General features: G+C 30.7%; 4 protein-coding genes and 1 non-coding gene across 5 annotated transcripts; 3 read left to right on the top strand and 2 right to left on the bottom strand.

Moving 5' to 3' along the window:
* Positions 1 to 307: 307 nt before the first annotated feature.
* On the bottom strand, positions 308 to 1,599 carry LOC107018992 (cytosolic sulfotransferase 12-like). The gene has a single exon (XM_015219581.2). It carries the CDS (start codon positions 1,528 to 1,530, stop codon positions 520 to 522), a length of 1,011 nt encoding a protein of 336 aa, XP_015075067.1. The 5' UTR covers positions 1,531 to 1,599; the 3' UTR covers positions 308 to 519.
* Positions 1,600 to 13,680: 12,081 nt separating this feature from the next.
* On the bottom strand, positions 13,681 to 16,156 carry LOC107019233 (suppressor of disruption of TFIIS-like). Its single transcript, XM_015219788.1, has 8 exons — positions 16,108 to 16,156; positions 15,711 to 15,776; positions 15,525 to 15,622; positions 15,389 to 15,426; positions 15,133 to 15,220; positions 14,497 to 14,778; positions 14,102 to 14,167; positions 13,681 to 13,830 (listed from the first exon to the last, which is right to left on the bottom strand). Exons 1-8 carry the CDS (start codon positions 16,154 to 16,156, stop codon positions 13,681 to 13,683), a joined length of 837 nt encoding a protein of 278 aa, XP_015075274.1.
* Positions 16,157 to 17,741: 1,585 nt separating this feature from the next.
* TRNAV-UAC lies at positions 17,742 to 17,814 on the top strand. Its single transcript has one exon. It is a non-coding gene; the product is annotated as a tRNA-Val (tRNA).
* Positions 17,815 to 18,814: 1,000 nt separating this feature from the next.
* LOC107019139 (cytosolic sulfotransferase 12-like) lies at positions 18,815 to 19,966 on the top strand. The gene has a single exon (XM_015219712.2). The coding sequence runs from the start codon at positions 18,836 to 18,838 to the stop codon at positions 19,832 to 19,834; it is 999 nt and encodes a 332-aa protein (XP_015075198.1). The 5' UTR covers positions 18,815 to 18,835; the 3' UTR covers positions 19,835 to 19,966.
* A 611-nt stretch (positions 19,967 to 20,577) lies between these two features.
* On the top strand, positions 20,578 to 21,666 carry LOC107019138 (cytosolic sulfotransferase 12-like). Its single transcript, XM_015219711.2, has one exon. The coding sequence runs from the start codon at positions 20,610 to 20,612 to the stop codon at positions 21,660 to 21,662; it is 1,053 nt and encodes a 350-aa protein (XP_015075197.1). The 5' UTR covers positions 20,578 to 20,609; the 3' UTR covers positions 21,663 to 21,666.
* The last annotated feature ends 1,142 nt before the right edge of the window (positions 21,667 to 22,808 follow it).

Raw genomic sequence — 22,808 nt, 5'->3', positions numbered from 1 at the left:
TATACAGTTTCTATGTTTGCTATGGAGCGCAATTATGCAAACTTTGTTATAGCATACAAATATGAACTTTTTATTTGCTATATGTGAAAGTTGCCCATAAAAAAATTACTTGTTCATGACACAATAAAAAAAATATTAATTTACTATTACCTCCGTCCTATTTTATATGTCATTTTTCGAATTTTAATAGTCAAACAAGTCTATCTTTGACCGTTATTTTTCATAGATCTTTTAAACATTTTGAGTTATCAATTATTGTGACTCATAATACTTTTTACATAGTTTACAAATATATAAATTTCATTTCAAAAGAATTGAAGATTTCACACGCAAATTTCTGGTCAAACTTAACTGTTTGACTCTCAAAATATAAAATGTGTCATTGTACATATTAATTTTCTAACAGGTGAACTTTTAAAACAGATTAATCTCAATACAACTACTCTCAATATTGATTTTCAAAATAAATAATTGCATTCGATTGGCATATGACATTGCATTTAGCATATCAATGCCTAATCAAATATACACAAATTTCAATCCACATCCATGAAATTTTTGTTCAACGATATAATTGAGTTTATCATTCATCTCAACAGTAAAATAATTCTTCCAATCTCCAACTTCTCCTCGACGAAAGAAATTTTTATTTGCCATCCCAGCCGACATTTTCCCATTTACATTCACCTCCACATTCCTCAAATTTCCAAAGCTACACATTCTTAATATTTCATCCACAACCCTACAATCTTCTTCCTCTATGGAAAATGGACAGTCCAAGAATTCAGCCATGCGTTTAAGCTGAATTTTAGGTTGCTTTTTAATTTCTTCATACATCAAGAAAAGTACTTTATCCGGATTTTCTATACTTTCTTTCCAATAACCCAACACATGACTCCAAAATGGTCCATAAAGACCCACGCCCTTACAAAAATGATCAAACATTTCTTCAATGGAATTGGTATCTCTATGACTATCAAGTCTTAAGTTATTTGTAAACTGCCACATAGAAATAAAAGTGTCCCTTGGATTTCTACATAAGTAAACAAGTTTGGTTCTTGAGTTTTGAACTGATTTTGGCAATGAAGCAAAGGGAACATGAGTTGCCATAAGTCTAGGTGAAGTGAACAAGGAAAAATCAGGAACTTGACCATCAACATACAAATCTTGTTCCAATAATGGAACAAGATCATGAGGGTTCTTGACAAGTAACGGATGATTTTTTTTAAAAATAGGATATTTTTTTCGATTCACTAAAGAGAATAAAAGTGCTTTTAACCAAGTGGTTCCTGATTTTGGAGCCGTAACAAGAATGATATCATTATCTTCAGCTTGAAATTGTCGTTGACATGCAATCACCCCTTGAATAAGTCTTGGTAATGCCCAAAAGCCTTGATAGTTATACACATATGATCCAACCCATCCTTTTTGTTTTGGTAGGGTAGAAAGCAATTTCTTACAATCTTCACTTACATCATCTTCTTGTAAATATTTGTGAGGAGTTGGTGAAGAGGTTTGAGATTTTGTCATGATTTTTGAGGATTGTGTGTTTCCTTTTTTGTTTTTATAATGAAGGCTTACTCATGAGGGTGTATATATATATAGAGGGGACTTTCATTGCATACAATAAAAGTTCTTTTATACTATCAATGAATTTGAATCAATAATAATAGTTTTCTTTTTGTTTTCATAATCAATAATAATATATAGGTTAATCAATATAAATTAAGACTAATAATTTTTCATACTCACATATAAAATCACATGTCAATATAGTCAAATAAAACGTTAAATAAGAAAATATTGCTCACCAATATACACAAACGTCAAATATGAGTTGGTGCCATGGGTTAAAATTAATCGATTTTTTCAAAAATATTGAGGTACTTTAAGCAATTCTTCAAAATACACTATTTAAAAAGAATTTGACATTATTTAAAAAAGTGTTAGGTGATTGTAGTCCCTTTATTTATATGATTTGATGTGTGTTACGTATAATTGGGTTAATGTGAGTTAGGTGTTGGATTAATATTGCTTTACTCGTGCTAGATTTTAAGACAAAATTTTCACTAAAAAATTTAATCAAAATAAAAAAAGTAATTAACACATATAAAAATAAAAATAAAAATATTCAAAAGCTACTAAATATATAAAATTCAAAATAATGTTAATTATATATAAATAATATAATTTTTTACTAATTTTACTTTACTCCACCTCTACAAGTGATTGTATATCCTTCTTGCTAAAAGACTATCTAGAGCTCTTCCCTAGAAGTATGTGATTTGATGTGTGAGGTGTAGGGTTGATGGTGTACATGTGTATGTGGATTTATTGCAAGAATTAAATATACATTGGTTTATGTAATTTAAGCCTATTTTAATATATGTATTGAGTATAAATAAGATTTTTTTCTTAATCATGGAGGTTATATCACATAATCACATCTAAAGTAAATAAAAAAAATTTAACAATGTTTAATTAAGTCTAATCCTCTAAGTAAATTCAATTCAATTTCAAAAGATAACTCATAAAATAAAAATGATTAAAAATTAATATGTAAAGAGATAATATATAGTTCATTTCCTTTTAAGTACTAACGTGAGACACTTGACAAGATAAAAGAAAGATTCTTGTTTGAGAAAATAACAATGTGAACTACAAATTTGTAGTAAGATTCCAAGATTTGGTTTTGTGGTCATGGATGATTGGGGAGCTATTTTCCTATATTAAGCTTGTCCTTCTTTGTTCTCTTGTTATTTTAAGCATGTATTTTTGGAAATTAAATGTTGTCGAATGTGATATCACTTGTTAGAATCGAAATAATTAAATGGAATGTGGAAACTTAGCAAATAAATTTAGAAAGATTATGAGTAAGAAAATAAACGTGAAATATATCAAAAGACATAAAAATTTAACGTGGTTCGGTCAATATATTTACGTCCACAAAGGAGATGAACAATCTAATATACAAATATGAGAGTATAAATATAGAGACAAATAAACTAATTCACTCAGAGTACATGAGAGGTTTACACAAGTGATAACATATAAAATAACTGTCTAACACTATCCTACTATGACACTATACACCTAGGGGTGAACTTAGAGTCTGCAAAGGGGGTCCACCCGAATTCCCTCGATAAAAAGTTATGTTGTATATTTAAGGTATTTTTAATAATTTTTATGTTTATATATTGATTTCGAACCTTCTAAATATAAGATCAGAGGTTGACTTAGTGGTTAAAGGATTCGAACCTCAAATCTTAAGAACTACTTTTTCTTTTCGAACCCCCTTTATAAAAATTCTGAATCCGCCACGTATACATCGACCGTTTATTCAGGGCATGAATGTTGTGATTGCTTCGCTAGATATGAAACGCATTATTGCAAGATGTGACACTATACTACTATGACTTTATGGAAAAAAATATTTGTAATATTCAACATCATAACATTTATGTTATATAAAATATTGTTTGAATACTCATTTTACTTGTCTATTTTAGATAAATTTATTACTCATTTTTTTCCAATACTACTCAGATTAAATTAAATTTTCCAAGCTTATTTGTAAATATTTCTCATTTTAGATAATATGGACCAAGCATAAAATAACAAGAGAAAAAAAGAAAAACTAGCTCCCAAATCATCCATGGCCACAAAACCAAATCTTGGAATTTTGCCACAAAGTTTTTAGCTTTCCACTCAATTATTCAAATTTTGTAGTATGTATTCTTATTTTCTCAAATGGGAATATTTTTTTTATCTTGTCAAGTGTCCCACGTAACTTAAAGGAAATTAACTAGTGTATATATTATCTCTTTACGTATTAATTTTGAACAATTCTTATTTCATGAGTTATTCTTTTGAAATAGAATTAAATTTGATTCAAGCTAGTCCATTTTTCATCCGCCTTATTTCAATACTCCAAAGTTAATTACTTTCTTAAATTTTAAAAATTAGTCAAATTAATTTTTTAAAAACGTAATATAACAAATAAAAGTGCACAAATGGAGTATTATGCTAATTTCACGCATGTTACACACTCATGATAACAAATGAGCTTTCATAATTTTTGATGACTTTTTATGTCGTAAATACCAGTTATAAAAATTGAATTAGAATATTATATACTACATACTTCTTCTATTTGTTTGGATATGCCCCACTCATTTTCTCACTGGCTATTTCCTTTGTGAATGACCTTTCTAATACTTCGGGGGTTATTTTATACTTTTCCCTGCATCACAATGGATGGGTTATTGAGTGTGATTTAATTAGTAATGTATGGTAGATTAATTCATAAATTATATTAATGAATTAAATTATAACAATAGTTGAGCGCCATGAATTAGAAAATTATTTAAATAGTTTAAATATATAATCGTTCAATAAGTGGTTAATTTTGAACACGAAGGTGGATGAGAAGGGTATTTTGAAGCCAATAGATGGATGAAAAGAGTATTTTAGAGCCAATAGGTTAATGAAGGATAATTTTGTACCATTTTTAATACTTCAAAGGTATTTTAGACCCTTTGATGAAATACAAGGAATTACTTGAATGAGTAGTATAATTGTTAAGGGTAGATCAGTAATTGTAGTGGAATTTGAAATTATGTGAGGCATTATTAAACTCAGGTTTTATGCAAAGCAGTTTGGATCACTCATTGTTCATTAAGAAGCAGGGAACAGATATTGTGGTGATCTTGGTTTATGTGGATGATATGCTAGTTGCAGGAAGTAATTTGACACTCATAGAACAAACAAAAGCTTCATTACATAAGACTTTTAAGATCAAAGATATTGGTGATCTGAAGTTTTTTCTTGGTATGGAATTCAGTAGATCTGGAAAGGGAATTTTAGTGAATCAAAGGAAATATGCATTGGAGATTATTTCACAGTTGGGAATAGGAAGTGCAAAGCCATCCTGGACACCACTAGAGACAAATATAAAGATAACAACACATGAATTGGATAATTTGATTGGAGAGTCAGATGAGGAGCTTCTTGAAAACAAAGAACAGTATCAAAGTTTAGTAGGAAAAATGCTATACTTAACACTAACAAGGCCAGACATTGCATTCTCAGTTCAGACCCTCAGCCAGTTTTTGCAACAACCAAAAAAATCTCATTGGGAAGCAGCACTTAGGGTGATGAAATATGTGAAAAGAGAACCAGGTCTTGGTATATTATTGAGCAGCACTAGAACGAACAGATTGACTGTTTTCTGTGATGCAGATTGGGCATCATGTCCTAATACTAGAAGGTCAGTTTCAGGTTTCTTGGTAAAACATGGTAATTCTTTAATATCATGGAAATCAAAGAAACAAAGTGTGGTTTCTAGGAGTTCAGCAGAAGCTGAATACAGAAGTATGGCTAATGCAGTGTCAGAGGTAGTGTGGATCACAGCATTGTTAAAGGAATTGGGAAGTGAACTTGATGAACCAGTGGTGATATTCAGTGATAGTAAGGCAGCATTACAAATAGCAGCCAACCCTGTTTTTCATGAGAGAACAAAACATATAGAGATTGATTGTCATTTTATTAGGCAAAAGATACAAGAAGGTTTGGTGAAGACTGAATATGTGAATTCTAAGAATCAATTGGCAGACATATTGACTAAAGGTCTTCCTAGAATCCAACATGAATATTTGGTAGGCAAGCTAGGTGTGTTAAATGTTTTTGTACCCACCAGCTTGAGGGGGAGTGATGAAATACAAGGAATTACTTGAATGAGTAGTATAATTGTTAAGGGTAGATCAGTAATTGTACAGTTAGTTAGTTAGAAAATTTGTTAGTTAGTTAGAGTAAACAATGTGCTGTGTAAAGGTGTATAAATAAGCATGTACTGTAAACATTTTGAATTGAACTCTCTAGAATAAAATTCTTCTTCTTCTTTTCTCTCTACTCTCATCATTTTGTGAGTTTCATCATGGTATCAGAGCATTGATCACAATTGTGATTTCAGTTTATCCTGGGTTACAGATCAACAATGGCCAAGTTTGATCATAATCATGCTTTGTTTCTTCATCCGTCTGACACTACTGGAGCTTCGATAATACCAATGCAGCTATCAGGATCTGACAATTACTCTGTATGGAGCAGGGCAATGAAGATCCAATTACTTGGAAAGAACAAGCTGGGAATTGTAGATGGAACCTGGAAGAAAGAGGATTTTGGAGCAGATTTAAGTCATCAATGGGATCGATGTAATGCTGTAGTGCAGGGGTGGATTATGAGCTCCGTAATTCCAGAATTACATACAGGGATTGTGTATGCTACAAGTGCAAAATCAGTTTGGGATGATTTACGTGAACGCTTCGATAAGGTGAATGCTTCTCGAATTTTTCAATTACACAAGGACATAACTAGTTTAGTGCAAGGAAGTGATAGTATTCCTGTTTATTTTTCGAAATTAAGAAATCTTTGGGATGAGTTTTCAAGTATTGTTCCTCCACCATGTGATTGTCCTAGATCTAAGGATTTTTGTGATCACATGTTGAGACAGAAATTGATGCAGTTTTTAATGGGACTGAATGAGATGTATGATCAATCGAGAAGTCAGATTTTGATGACCGAACCTACTCCTAGTTTAAATAAAGCATATGCAATGCTTGTTGAACGAGAAAGTCAAAGAAGTCTGGGTAACACATCCAGTAATTCTAGTAATGGAGAAAATATAGATCTAGCAGCACTCATGATAAGGAGAGGTGATAGTTCTCAACATTATAAGGGAACAGGTCAACAATATTCAGGACAAGAGTATCAGAAAGGGAAGAAGAATTGGGATCAACAGTGTGAGTATTGCAAGATAAAGGGACATGTGAAGAAGAATTGTTTTAAACTGATAGGATATCCAGCTGACTGGAAATTTAAGAAGAAGGAGAACCTGAACACTGCTTACAATGTTCAAGTTGAAAATACACAACAAAACATGAAATCTGGAATCAGGAACACAGGAGAAATACTGGATAAGATGGCATCTGGAGAACTTCATAGGGCTCCTCACTTGACAGATACACAACATGATAACATTTTGGGTATGATCAACAATGACAATTCACAGCATGGTATGATGGCTAATATGGCAGGTATGGCAGGAAATACTCCAATAGCTAAAATTAAAGATTTGAAATGGATTGTTGATAGTGGAGCAACTAATCATATGTCTTCTAGCCTGTCTAATTTAACTAATGTGAAGTTAGTTAAACCAGATTATAATAGGACAGTACACTTGCCAAATGGAGGAGTTACATTGGTTACACATACTGGAAGTAGTAAAATTATAGACAAAGGAGAGTTGAAAGATGTTCTATTTGTTCCTGATTTTCAGTACAATCTGTTGTTAGTATCAAAGTTAACAAGAGAATTTCATTTTTTTGTGTCTTTCTATCCTGGATTTTGCTTATTCCAGGACCTATCAACTGGGAGACTGAAGGGGATTGGTAAGGAACATGATGGGCTTTACTGGATGGTGCCACAGAATTCAACCAAGTCTGAAAGTACTAAAGATGTGGATACAAAAGGGTTCACAGTTCATGATGATAAAAGAGATATCTTGTTGTGGCATAGAAGATTAGCTCATTCTTCAATAAAATCTGTACAAGATGTTTGTGGACGTACAATAGATGCTTGTAAGTCTGTTGTAGATAATTGTGAAATATGTCCATTGGCCAAACAAACTAGACTTCCTTTTACAAACAGTGATACTAGATCAGATAGAGCATTTGCTTTGTTGCATTTGGATGTATGGGGTCCCTACAATACTCAGACTTTTGATGGGAACAAATATTTTCTTACAATTGTTGATGATTACTCCAGAATCACTTGGATTTTCCTACTGAAGTTCAAACATGATGTGTTGATAGTTCTCAAACAATTTTTTCAACTAGTGCATACTCAATTTAATGCCTCAGTTCAGGGTATTAGAACAGATAATAGTGGAGAATTTTGCAATGATCAATTACAGGCTCTTCTTAAGGATCTAGGCATTGTGCACTATAGAACTTGTGCTTATACTCCTCAGCAGAATGGTGTTGCTGAGAGAAAACACAGGCATTTACTAGAGGTGGCAAGGGCACTCAGATTTCAGAGTGGTGTTCCTCTTAAGTTCTGGGGCCCTTGCATTCTTACTGCTGTCTATATAATCAATAGACTTCCTTCTAAAGTACTTGGAGGTAAGTCACCTTATGAAGTTTTCTTTAACATCAAACCTTCTCTTATACATTTGAGGACATTTGGTTGTTTATGCTATGCAAGCATTTTGCCCAAGGTGGATAAATTTGCAGCCAGGGCAGTGAAAGCAGTGTTTATGGGGTATTCTAGTGTGACTAAGGGGTACATATTATTTGATCTTGAGAGACAAAGATTTTTCTTAAACAGAGATGTTGTTTTTCATGAATATCAGTTTCCTTTAAAAGAATTTTCCTCTTTTGATGCTAGTATTACTGCTGATGCTGCTAGTATTGATAATGATGTTTTCACTTACCCTATCACATATTCCACTCCTAATTCTCCCATCATATCTTCTACTCCTTCTGTCTCTTCTCCTTCTACTACTTCATCACATACTCCTTCAACTTATGATCCTCCACCTCCTGTTTCTCATACTTCTGCACCTATCAGAAAATCTAATAGACATTCTCATCCTCCTCTATGGTTAGCTGACTATGTAACCAGACCTGCTCCCACTTCCACACTTTATCCCTTGTCCAATTATGTCTCTTATACAAATCTGTCTTCATCTCATCAACATTATCTAGGTGTTTTCTCAGCTATCATAGAGTCTTCTACATATCAGGAAGCTATTAAAGACAGTAGATGGATTGATGCTATGCAGTCTGAAATACAAGCTCTTCATGATAATCATACTTGGGAGTTAGTTCCTTTACATCCAGGAAAGGTTCCTATTGGTTGTCGTTGGGTTTACAAGGTTAAGTTGAAATCTAATGGTGATATTGAGAGGTTCAAAGCTAGACTAGTTGCAAAAGGTTACACTCAGAAGGAAGGTTTGGATTTTCATGAGACATTTTCTCCTGTAGTTAAGATGACTACTGTAAGGACTGTTTTGTCTTTGGCTGCTCAGTTCAATTGGCATATTCATCAATTGGATGTGTATAATGCTTTTTTACATGGTGACCTGCATGATGAAGTTTACATGCAATTACCTGAGGGATTTTCCAGTCAGGGGGAGTCTAATGGACTGGTGTGTAGACTTATAAAATCCCTATATGGGCTTAAACAAGCAAGTAGGCAGTGGAATTTGAAATTATGTGAGGCATTATTAAACTCAGGTTTTATGCAAAGCAGTTTGGATCACTCATTGTTCATTAAGAAGCAGGGAACAGATATTGTGGTGATCTTGGTTTATGTGGATGATATGCTAGTTGCAGGAAGTAATTTGACACTCATAGAACAAACAAAAGCTTCATTACATAAGACTTTTAAGATCAAAGATATTGGTGATCTGAAGTTTTTTCTTGGTATGGAATTCAGTAGATCTGGAAAGGGAATTTTAGTGAATCAAAGGAAATATGCATTGGAGATTATTTCACAGTTGGGAATAGGAAGTGCAAAGCCATCCTGGACACCACTAGAGACAAATATAAAGATAACAACACATGAATTGGATAATTTGATTGGAGAGTCAGATGAGGAGCTTCTTGAAAACAAAGAACAGTATCAAAGTTTAGTAGGAAAAATGCTATACTTAACACTAACAAGGCCAGACATTGCATTCTCAGTTCAGACCCTCAGCCAGTTTTTGCAACAACCAAAAAAATCTCATTGGGAAGCAGCACTTAGGGTGATGAAATATGTGAAAAGAGAACCAGGTCTTGGTATATTATTGAGCAGCACTAGAACGAACAGATTGACTGTTTTCTGTGATGCAGATTGGGCATCATGTCCTAATACTAGAAGGTCAGTTTCAGGTTTCTTGGTAAAACATGGTAATTCTTTAATATCATGGAAATCAAAGAAACAAAGTGTGGTTTCTAGGAGTTCAGCAGAAGCTGAATACAGAAGTATGGCTAATGCAGTGTCAGAGGTAGTGTGGATCACAGCATTGTTAAAGGAATTGGGAAGTGAACTTGATGAACCAGTGGTGATATTCAGTGATAGTAAGGCAGCATTACAAATAGCAGCCAACCCTGTTTTTCATGAGAGAACAAAACATATAGAGATTGATTGTCATTTTATTAGGCAAAAGATACAAGAAGGTTTGGTGAAGACTGAATATGTGAATTCTAAGAATCAATTGGCAGACATATTGACTAAAGGTCTTCCTAGAATCCAACATGAATATTTGGTAGGCAAGCTAGGTGTGTTAAATGTTTTTGTACCCACCAGCTTGAGGGGGAGTGATGAAATACAAGGAATTACTTGAATGAGTAGTATAATTGTTAAGGGTAGATCAGTAATTGTACAGTTAGTTAGTTAGAAAATTTGTTAGTTAGTTAGAGTAAACAATGTGCTGTGTAAAGGTGTATAAATAAGCATGTACTGTAAACATTTTGAATTGAACTCTCTAGAATAAAATTCTTCTTCTTCTTTTCTCTCTACTCTCATCATTTTGTGAGTTTCATCACCCTTTTCCGTAATGTACTATATATAAATTCTCTTTTTAAAAGCAAAAATATAGAGGGTTTCATTTATTATACATATTTTGTTTTTCACAAATTTCATAGAATTAAAAGCTAATTATATTATAATCTTTTAAAATTCTAAAAATTTCTTAAATTTGGCAAAATTCGCATATATATCAAAACATTTTGATCTATCGTGTTTCAATTTTAAATGCATTATTCAACGTCTCAGCTATACATTGCATCTTAGTTTCAGATATAACACTTAATATTATTTTGTTTTAATCTTTGACGAGATACTTATAACCACATAAAAAACATGCCAACATCAAGTTGTAAGGTTATTACATGAAATTAATCTTTTTTAAATCACGTATCGAGTTTGATAGCTTAGAAATTAGAATATATATTTATATATATCGTGCTTATTTACTAGCTGCTGTTGGAGGAAAAATAATCATGAATGGTTATGGGATATTCCAAATTCCTGTAAATTGATCTGAATGATGTTAGATGTTTTGGTGTTATTATTATAAGTTAATTAATATAGTGCTTACTTTTAACTCACAGTTAAAAATAAAAATTCTTATTTCGAATGAGTGAAAAATTTATGTCATAGAACAAATATTTTTCATTTATTTTTTACTGAATCATGAATCAACTTACTAGGAAAACACATGGTAGAAAATCAATTATCATCGGAATAGTTAAAAACAAATTTTCATTTTCTATTTTTTGTATTATAATGTCAGCCTCCGAGCCTATATCTTGACGGAACTGACATTCGAGAACCATTTTTGTCCCCATGCGAACCCTTGACATGTCTTACTACTCAACGGAAGACTTTATTCAACAAGATAAACTCATGAACATACTTAAAATGTTGTAAAGGAAACATTCACCAGCCAATAAGACAATTCAAGTCTTAAAAAAAAAACCACTGAAATGAGATAAGACTGATGAACTAATAGCGTCCGATTATCTAGGAAACCTCTAAAACAAAGAGGGATGTCGGGACAAGACCTCCGATCATCGTAACAACCAAAGTTACTGAAATAATGTGAAGAGGGATCATTCGAAAATCAATGAGGCTCACCAAATGACTCCGAATGCTTAACAGGATCAACGAGGAGTTGGATGTTGATCTCGAATACATGTATCAACATAATAAGATAACACATTGAATGTACAAGTATGCAAGAGAAAAACGACTAAACATAACATAAGCATGAACTGAATTCTGAAAGAAACACTTACCTCATCTCTACTAAACTCGTGGATATTAAACTCAATTGCAGAAATAAACAACAGTAAAGATATAGTTTATATAAAGTGTTTAAAATAGTAGACAATAACTCAATGTATTGAAAAATACAATAAGAACTCAACTTAGATATATAATAAAGTAAAATATAATTCAGAGGGAGTTTCTCTAATCGACAACCATCACTATGAGTTGTGTGATAATACAACGTCTTGCTCACGCTGCAAAAATTGTCCTATAAGTTGTCGTGATATAGAACGCCTCAACTAAGTGGATCTACTAGTCTATGCCAAAAAGAATCAAGGAATCATCTACAATATATGACCTGTTGTACCCACAATGACTACATGATTTACGGAGACTAAAAAACCTAGCTTGAAATCTCTCTTGAAAATCGTTGTTTCCTTTTCTGTTTAAATGTGAAAACATTTTAACTCTTGAAAATACTTTGTTCTCATATAATCTTTTGAAGAAATGAACTTTGCTCTTACTCTTACTGAACTCAATGCTTAAGACTTAAAACAAGTTTAAAGAATTTGTAAGACTTTTTAAAATGACTCGAAGAACTCTAAAGACTTGATTGTTAATTCTACCTTGAATTTGAATCATGAATTCAAGGTTATGATTAGTGATTGTGAAAGATTTCGTGATATTTAAGAATGTTTTTAGATAGTTTAACATGAGAAAGGATCAAGAAATCACTGTCAAGGAGCAAGTCCGTGATGCAAATACGTATTTAAATATTTGATCGCGAAATTAATTTAGAAACAGAGGATTCCGCGTCCTCTACACGAAGCGGAGGTGGTTTTTGTGCACTGGAAAACAAGCTCGTGACACAGACTTGTGTGTCAAAACCTGCTCGACTTTTTCCTTCTTCGTTTTCCAACTTCAATTCGCCTAAATTCGATTGTTTTTCTTAATATCTCTTTAGATTCAAATACCCAATATATCCAGTTGGGTAAAATCACTTTTATTTACTTTAATGAATCGAAAGAAATGTCCTATTTTTAAACAAGATCTCGCTTTACTTGTTAAGAACCCACATGATCTTGTTCCATTCTTGGAACTCAAACTCTATATTGATGGTCAAGTCCCTGATTTTTTATCCTTCACTTCACCTAGACTCTTGGCAACTCATATATCCTTTGGTTCATTGCCAAAATCTATCTAGGATTCATAGAAAAACTTAACAAAGTAAATGTATGAAGAAATTAAAGCGCAATTCAAACTTCAGCTTAAACGCTTGGCTGAATTTTTGAAAGGTGAATTTTCCATAGAAGAAAGAAAAACGTGGAGTGAATGATGAAATACTAAGAATGTGCAGTTTTGATAATTTAAGTAATTTAGAGGTGAATAGAAATGGAAAATTGTCATTTGGAGAGGAAAATAAAGTCTTTTTTTCGTAGAGGCAAAGTTTAAGATTGAAAGAATTACTTCACTAAAGAGACGAGTGAGAAACTCGATCATGTTATTAAACAAAAGTTCCAAGGATTTGGATTAACTTTTCTCTTTGATTAGGCATCATCAATATGCTATATGCCAATAAAATTAGTGCAATTATTTGTTTTAATATTTGATATTAATTTTAGTGTGCAATTCTTGTGTTGCGGAAAATTTATCGAGGATTAACTAACACATAATTACACGCAAAGTAAATAAAAAAAAGAATACAAGAATTTAACAAAATTCATTCAAGCAGAATTCAAGACTAATTAACTGATAATAATGACAACAAAACATCAACATAATCATTTAAATCAATTTGACAGTAAATTTGGAATATACATATATATATATATATATATATATAAATAAATAAATATATATCTAAGCTATGACAGATGTCTCCACAGCAACACCAGAGTAGGTAACTTCAGCCACCTTCTCAACTTCCCAAAGTTGTGGTAATATTTCCTTTATGTTGTGGATACTTTCTAGTGCATAATCTGCACCTACAACTTTTTGGGACTTCCCAACCTGAAAATTATAACCAACAATATAACATACGAGACTCGACATATAGTTTAAGAAAGAATAATTTTTATAGACATATCATATAAAAGCCTTACAACTTGATGGTAGCATGTTTTTTTGTGGTTGTAAGAGTGTCTTGTGTTAATGGTAAAAAACTAAAATTGAAAAGTTAAAAGAATTTCTGTATATATAATTTTATCTGTCGTTATTTATGAAACAGACTAAAAAAATAAAATATCATATAAAATGAAACAGACGAAGTAGAAGTACTTACTAGAACTGTATCAAGACCTACACGTTTGCCAACTTGAACGTTACGCACACTATCTTCAAAGAAAAGCTGGAAAATAGAAATTTTTCGAAATGAGTATATATTAATAGCTTATTCGGACAAGTTTTTTAAAAGTCAAAAATATGTATTTTTTTTTCTTCAAAAAGTAAGATGTTTGATCAGACTATTGTAAAAAAATAAGTGTTTCTAGAGAATATACTCTAGTTTTTTCCCAATAGGAGTATTTTTGAGAAAAATACTCTTAGAAACACTTTTTGTAACTCAATTCAAAATTTATTGGTCAAACATAAACATCGTCTCACTTTAACAATAAAAAAAGCATTTTTTAAAATAAGCTGATTTTAGAAACTTAGCCAGCCAGACTGTAAAATTCTTACCGTTGTGTGTGGATTAATGATGTTGGCAAGCTCTAATGCCCTTTCAATGGCAACTTGTGAAGGTTTGCAAAGAATTGGTGTCTTTGGCAACATTGAGCTAGCCTTAGGTTGAGAAAAATGACCAATAATATCAAAGATCTCATTAGAGCCATTAGTAGTAGTATCATTGCTCTTGTCAATTGGATTAAGAGTCTCAAAGCATATTATCCTTTCAAAACAATCTTCCAATCCAAGTTTATTAAGAACTTTGAGAGCATGGACCTCATCAGCATTAGTAAAGATCTGTTACACAAAAAGAACATTTAGAAACGTCAAAACACACCTCAAGTTTCACATTTTTGTTAGTTCACAATCTGAACTATTAGGTATTTACGTTTTCTATTTGAACTATCACTATTCACTAATCATTAATCAAAACACACCTTCAAGCTAAGTAGAAGCTAAAAAACATGTGACAATCAAGTTAATTTGCCTACAAAATTTCGTTGACGTGACTACTGAATTTATTAATTTGAGGTGTATTTTGATAAAAAAAAAATTGATAATTCAGATAGAAAATATAAATACGAGATGGTTCAAATAAAAAATTCACAAGAACGTAATATTTACACTTATGGATTGTGTTTATGGACTTACAACTTTGCGGATCGGTAAGCTTAGCAAAAGACTTCTCAAAATAGGGTCAGGCCTCAATTTCTCGTAAGGCAATCCACCATGGACAAAACTGCACATCAAACATCAAATGAATTTCGAGTCTAAATCAAATAAACAAGAACTATCAAACTATATAGGAAGTTTCAAGATTTCATCTATCTAATGTGGGACATTTCTTTCAACACCTCCATGCTTACAAACTATCTAGATGAGTTTATAATCAAGTCCAAATACTCACCTATGATACTCATCATAGTCAAACTTGTAGCCAATTGCCTACAAAAAATAAACAAGTTGTCTTATTGAGTTAATAATAAATTGTCAAAAATCAAACTTTCTTTCTAGGATCAAAATTTAATGCTTAAAAAAAATACCCTAAGGCCTGCCATTGTGGTTCCATAATTCTTGTACAATAAATTACCCAACTCAACAATTTTGCTTTGTTCTATTCCAAGCTTTTCAACCATAAAATCTGTAGATGCAATTTAATATCTAAATTAGAGACATAATTAGATAATCATTATTTTAAAACTTTTGAATTACATGTCAAGTGATTATACCTTCAATGTTCTTGGTGACATCAACAGCTAGACCAATACTAAGGGGGTAAAGAGTGTCATCTAGATCTGTAAATTTCAAAATAAAAATAAGATGAAATAAATGAAGAAGTCGGATTCGACGTTAACTTCGTCATAAATTTTGAAGTTGAAACTTAAAAATTTGAATTCCTGAAATTTGAAAACGTGTTTGGACATGCATTTTACTTGAAAATATATTTAATTTTTCGTGTGTGGATTGCCAAAACTGGTCTAAACTAGCTTTTGGGAATTTGAAAAATATTTGAAGGTCAGGTTTTCAAAATCTAATTAAGTTTCATGATCAAATAAATATTTATAGATAAATTTTCAAAATATGTAATTAAACGCTAATTAAATTTAAAAAAAATAACATACTTACCAAAAAGAAGACATTCATATTTTGACCTCTGAGCATGCCCGTTTTCCATTTTGGCCTAGAAAAAATAAATAAAATACATAAGAATATTTAAACGAAATATTTTATTCATAAACTCTACGATTCTTAAATCTTACTTTTAAGTTCTCTATTACTTTAAGTTCCATAAATCTTACTAGAAAACCTATAATAATATGAACTAGGATAGATAAATTCTAACTAGACATTATTAAATAAATATTAAATAACAAATCTTATAGTAATAATTTAGGATTCCTACTCCATTTTTAAATTAATACTTCAACAATATTTAACAAAGATAATCTAAATCCACACAAGTCAATTGAAAATTCAGTCTAAGTATCGATCTACACTTCTTCATATACGGCTTCCCAATTGTTGAGTTTCACACATCAACAACTTGAATAAGCACATATAACAATAGGGGTACTCCGATCCCAATTAAATAAATTCACTCACTCAATTTTAAATTTATTCAACCCTAACTCTTATCCAACTTTGTTTTTCTTTTTTTTTAAAAAATAAATTATTTATACTATTTAAATTTATTTTTTGCTAAAAACCTCTGAAAGTCGATTCCACAAAAATATTTTTTTTAACAAAATCAACCTCTGTAGTAGATTTTTTGGCATAAGTCCTCAAGAAAGAACGCAAATCGGCCTCTGGGATCGATTGTTTTGTCTTTAAAAAACAATAGAAAATACCAACCTTTACAGGTCAATTTAAAATTGTATTTTATTAAATGTTATGTGAATTTATATAATTTTTCTAAAACATTCAACGTTGATGGTTAATCAAAAGATATAAATGAGCTAAAATGTAATAGTCTAGAGACATGTTTGATTTTTTTACGTAGAGAAAAAAAAAACAAGTTAATCATCAACCAGAACTTATTTAATAGATCAAAAAATCAACTTCGCCCCTCCAAAATACACACAAAGAAAATCAAAATAAATCTATATAGAAAAAACATACCAAGAAATCAAAATGGGAGAAAATGGAGATACACAAAACTTTTTTTTTTGGGAGTGAAAGTGTTTTTGCAAAATTCATCTTTGGATTTATAGAGGCAAAAACCGTTACATCTTTACACATTGGGATCCTCGTAAATCCAAAGAGTTATCCTTTTTTTTTTTTGGCAAAGAGGATTAATTATTTGTCCTCTCTAAATAATAATGACATAATATATAAATGTATCTATTAATTAAGTCTCAATTTATATTTTTAATTTTTAATTTTTTATGTACATAAATAGACATCATAAAATAATAATGTATTCAAAATAATTTCACAAATAATGTCTGAGAAAATAATGTGTATGCAATTCTACTTTCAATTTATTTTTTTTAAGAAAAAGTTAAATGTATGTTTAATATAATTTCTATTCTCTCGTAATTGTATAAAATCTATGTCAGCATATTTGGAAAACATAATTTTTCCCAAAGAACAAAGTTATGCAATAAGTTAACAATATCTTAATAATAATGATCCTCAGCAATTGCAACATTTTAGTAATATATTTTATTTTATTTACATCTAATAATATCATATTGTATAATTTTTTCTTGTTTATTTAATATTCTAAATTAAAAAATTTAGTTTTTTAATGACATGAAGTTGGTGTGGTGTAGTGGTTATCACGTCAGTCTTACACACTGAAGGTCCCCTGTTCGATCCTGGGCATCAACATTTTTTATCAGAATTATTATTTTTGGGACTCGTATTGTATCTTGATTAAATTTGCATTCATGCATTTGTATGACTTTTTTTTTTCCGGGTGATGCTCTCAAGTCCCAACAAAAGTCCGTAGCCTAAAGGATATAAAATATTAACAAAAATTTCAAAACGGTATATAAAATTTTATACTAACCAAAACGACAAAATCGCTAGAACAAATGTGAATTTTTTTTTTTAAAAAAAATTCAAATCGCTACCTAGGCAGCGATTTTCAATTTTTTTTAAATCGCTGTCTAGGCAGCGATTTAAATTTTTTTTAAAAAAAAAAATCGCTGCCTAGACAGCGATTTCCATATTTTAAAAAAAATATATTATAAAATCGCTGCCTAGGCAGCGATTTTTAAACTTTTTATTTTTGAAAATCGCTGCCTAGGCAGCGAATCCATATTTAAAATTTTTTTGAAAATTCATATTTTTTTTAAAAAAATGAAATTGATGCCTAGGCATCGATTTTCTTAAAAGAAAAAAAAAATTTACAAAAAGTTTTTTAATTTTTTTTTAAAAAAAATCAAATTTTGCAAAATCGCTGCAGTGGCAGCGATTTTGCTTTTTTCGGTGGAGTAAATGGTTGTTGTTCCAGTGATTTTGCCGTTTTGGTTAATATAAAATTTTATATACCGTTTTGAAATTTTTGTTAATATTTATACCTTTAGGCTCCGGATTCGTTCAAACAACAAGTAAAAAAAAGAAAATATCAAATAAATAAATAAAAAGAGTTATGATTGAAATCATTTCTCAACAAAGAGGACAAGACAAATTAAACTGAAGTTTGACTATCACACTAAGTATTGACACTCACGTTAATACACACTCTTGATTAAAAGCTGAATGAGTAATTATTACTCGTAGAAAGACATGAAAAATGAGAGTTGGTGAGCTCACATGAAATGTATGAAATAATATTTAAGTGTATTTGTATGTATCTGTTATAAAAACCTCAATTATTAGAAGAAAATATTCAATTCTCAAAACCATGACAACATCTCACACTTTTCCTCCCACATACTTAAAAGAAGATAATCTAAGTGAAGAGTGTAAGAAATTGCTCTCTATCCTACCAAAAGAAAAAGGATGGATTGGATCATATATCTATAACTATCAAGGTTTTTGGATATCACCAAGATTGCTTCAAGGTGCGATTGCGTGTCAACAACAATTTCAAGCTCAAGACAGTGATATCTTTCTTGTTACAAATCCAAAATCAGGAACTATTTGGTTAAAATCACTTCTATTCGCTCTGGTGAATCGAATGAAGCATCCTATGTTTGAACCAAATCACCCTTTACTTATCAAAAACCCTCATGACCTTGTTCCATTCTTGGAACTTACACTCTATGTTGATGGACAAGTCCCTGATTTCTCATCCTTCACCACGCCTAGACTCTTGTCATCTCATTTGCCCTTTGCTTCGTTACCAAAATCTGTTCAGGATTCAAAAACCAAACTTGTTTACTTATGTAGGAATCCTAAAGACACTTTCATTTCTATGTGGCATTTTGCAAACAACTTAAGACTTCATCACAAAGATACAAATTCCCTTGAAAAATTGTTTGATCTTTTTTGTAAGGGGATGAGCGTTTATGGTCCATTTTGGGATCACATGTTAGATTATTGGAAACGGAGCATAGAAAATCCTAACAAAGTACTTTTCTTGATGTATGAAGAAATTAAAAAACAACCAAAAATGCATCTTAAGCGTTTGGCTGAATTCTTGGAATGTCCATTTTCTATAAAGGAAGAAAATTGTGGAATTGTAGATGAAATATTAAGAATGTGTAGCTTTAAGAGTTTGAGCAATTTGGAGGTGAATACAACTGGAAAGTTGTCTACTGGAGAGGAAAATAAAGTGTTCTTTCGTAGAGGAGAAATTGGAGATTGGAAGAATTATTTTACAACAGAGATGAGTGAGAAACTCAATAATATCATTGAACAAAAATTTCAAGGATCTGGACTGAAATTTTCATACATTTGATTAAGGGTTATTTTATTTGTTTTGAAATATAATAATGAAGTATATGTATTTGAGATATGTGTATTTGAGATTAATGTAACAACAACATATATATCACAAAAATTCTACTAGTAATATAATGGTACTGTTTTACATGTTCATTAATCATTACTCAAGGCATTATCGACCTCAATATTGAGAAATTGATATACAAGATCAGAATGTATCATTTTCGAGATATTAAGTGATATTTTAATCAATAATAGTAAAATATGCGATGTACTATTTTCTCCCTAATCAAGATTTTATTCAATTGAATTTTCCTAATAAAATTTTTAATGAGACAACTGACAATTGTACTACTAGATATGTATTTAAAAAAATTCTTTATTAAAATATTGAGAAATTGATATACAAGATCAGAATATATCATTTTCGAGATATTAAATGATATTTTAATCAATAATAGTAAAATATGCGATGTACTATTTTCTCCCTAATCAAGATTTTATTCAATTGAATTTTCCTAATAAAATTTTTAATGAGACAACTAACAATTGTACTACTAGATATGTATTTAAGAAAAATCTTTATTAAAATATTTACCCATGGATATACCTAATCAAGAGCTATCTCTGAAATGTTTTGTCTAGTTCTCTTGCTTTGCTTTTTCAATTATTAGTAGGGAAATAGAAGTGTTTTCTAACCTAACCCCATAACAACAACTTTATTAATGTAATGTAAAACAAGAGCTCCATTTGAAGTTTCTTGTCTAGTTCTCTCTATATATACACTTATGAGTAAACCTTCATCATACAAACTAGAAGAAATTACTCAATTTTCGAAAATCAAAACCATGACAACATCTCTTCCCAAACACTTACAAGATCAAGAGGGCCTAAGTGAAGAGGGTAAGAACTTTTTCTCAATCTTACCAAAAGAAAAAGGATGGATGGGATCGTATATTTATAACTATCAAGGTTTTTGGGCATCGCCAAGAACAATTCAAGGTGTGATTGCATGTCAACAACAATTTCATGCTCAAGATAGTGATATCATCATTGTTACACCTCCTAAATCAGGAACCACTTGGTTAAAATCTCTTTTATTTGCTTTAGTGAATCGAATGAAATATCCTGTTTTTGAACAAAATCACCCTTTACTTGTTAAGAACCCTCATGAGCTCATTCCATTCTTGGAAATTAGTCTCTATGTCGATGGTTGTGTCCCTAATTTTGCATCCTTCACTTCACCTAGACTCTTGTCAACTCATATGCCCTTTGCTTCATTGCCTAAATCTATCCAAGATTCAAAAACCAAACTTGTTTACTTGTGTAGGAATCCTAAGGACACCTTTATTTCTCTGTGGCATTTTACAAACAATTTAAGACTTCATCATAAAGATATGCATCCCATTGAAGAAAAACTAGAATCTTTTTGTAAGGGGGTGAGCCCTTATGGTCCGTTTTGGAATCACGTATTGGATTATTGGAAACAAAGTATAGAAAAGCCTAAAAAAGTACTTTTCTTGATGTATGAAGAAATTAAAGCGCAACCCAAACTTCAACTTAAACGCTTGGCTGAATTTTTGGAATGTCCATTTTCCATAGAGGAAGAAAATTGTGGAGTGATGGACGAAATATTAAGAATGTGTAGCTTTGAGAATTTGAGCAACTTGGAGGTGAATACAAATGGGAAATTGTCAAACGAAACAGAAAATAAAGTATTCTTTCGTAAAGGAGAAGTCGGGGATTGGAAGAATTATTTTACTAGAGAAATGAGTGAGAAACTCAATGATATTATTGAACAAAAATTTCAAGAGTCCGAAATAAAGTTTTTGTATATCTGACTAAGCATTAATATTCTATATGTCAACTAAATGCAATTGTTTGTTTTAAAAGTCAGTGTTGAATTGAAGTATTTGAGATTAATATTGTAACATTAAGATCATACTACGATATATGTTCACAACTTCAATTGTTGAAAACTATGTATAAAATCATATTTCTTTATTTGGTTACAAACAAGTGCTTTTCACAGTGCGGTTATTTTCCTTTTCGATTTTGAGGGTGTCTAGTATTCATATTGAAGCATGTTAATTTAAATTCGTATTGTGCAGAGCTTTATTTTGGAGGAAGCACTTCTTATCGAAGCGTCATATACATTTTTTAAAAATAGACTATGCTTATGTTTTGTCCAATTTCTTTCACTTCTACTTAAAAAAATAAAAATCAAAACATCATTTAATTATATATCAGATTGATTTTTTGAGGTCCTATTTTATTTTTAAAGATAAAATTCAAATTTGAAAAAGTCGCTCTAGCTATTTTTTGTACTTTATAAGATAAGGTAATACTAAATTAAATGACTTATTGGTATTTCTCCTTCCATTTCCTTTTTAATTCTTTTTTCAAATGATTGTAAAAGGCATATCTTGAAGGATTAGTGAAACAATAATGCATTATAACAAATTACGAAATTGGCCCTGAATAAATTAAGTTAATGATGAGTACAAATTAGCGCTTAAAGGGTGGTTGCAAACAACTTTTTTTGTCGGTTTAATATTGAATCCAAATCGATAATTCAAATAAAAAAAAGGTATTAGTTTAAAGGTTTTATCTTTTTTATTATTAAAATATCAATTCTTAACGGTTTGAGTTTTTTTTAACGGGTTATTTTTTATTATTGAAATATCAATTTTTAACGGTTTGAATTTTTTTCTTAACGGGTTGATCGATAACCTAATAGTATATTTAAAAATATATATTTATTTCTAATAGTCTCAAACTTTTGATTATTCTTCAATGTGTTAATGTATTTTTGAGCAAGATGTAATCTTATACCATAAAATAATACAAACCTTACTCCCAACTAATAAAGTTTGAGCTACTTTATATTTTGTTAAATGATAAGAATCTTAAAGTCAGACAAGCCCTAGGATTTGATTCGCCGGCCATGTGATAGAAATAATTGAATATATATATATATATATATA

The sequence above is a fragment of the Solanum pennellii genome, chromosome 5, assembly GCF_001406875.1.
Source record: "Solanum pennellii chromosome 5, SPENNV200".
In the NCBI taxonomy this organism is placed as follows: Eukaryota; Viridiplantae; Streptophyta; class Magnoliopsida; order Solanales; family Solanaceae; genus Solanum; species Solanum pennellii.
Note: the sequence above shows the minus strand (reverse complement) of the source record. Positions and strands in the feature narration are given on the sequence as shown.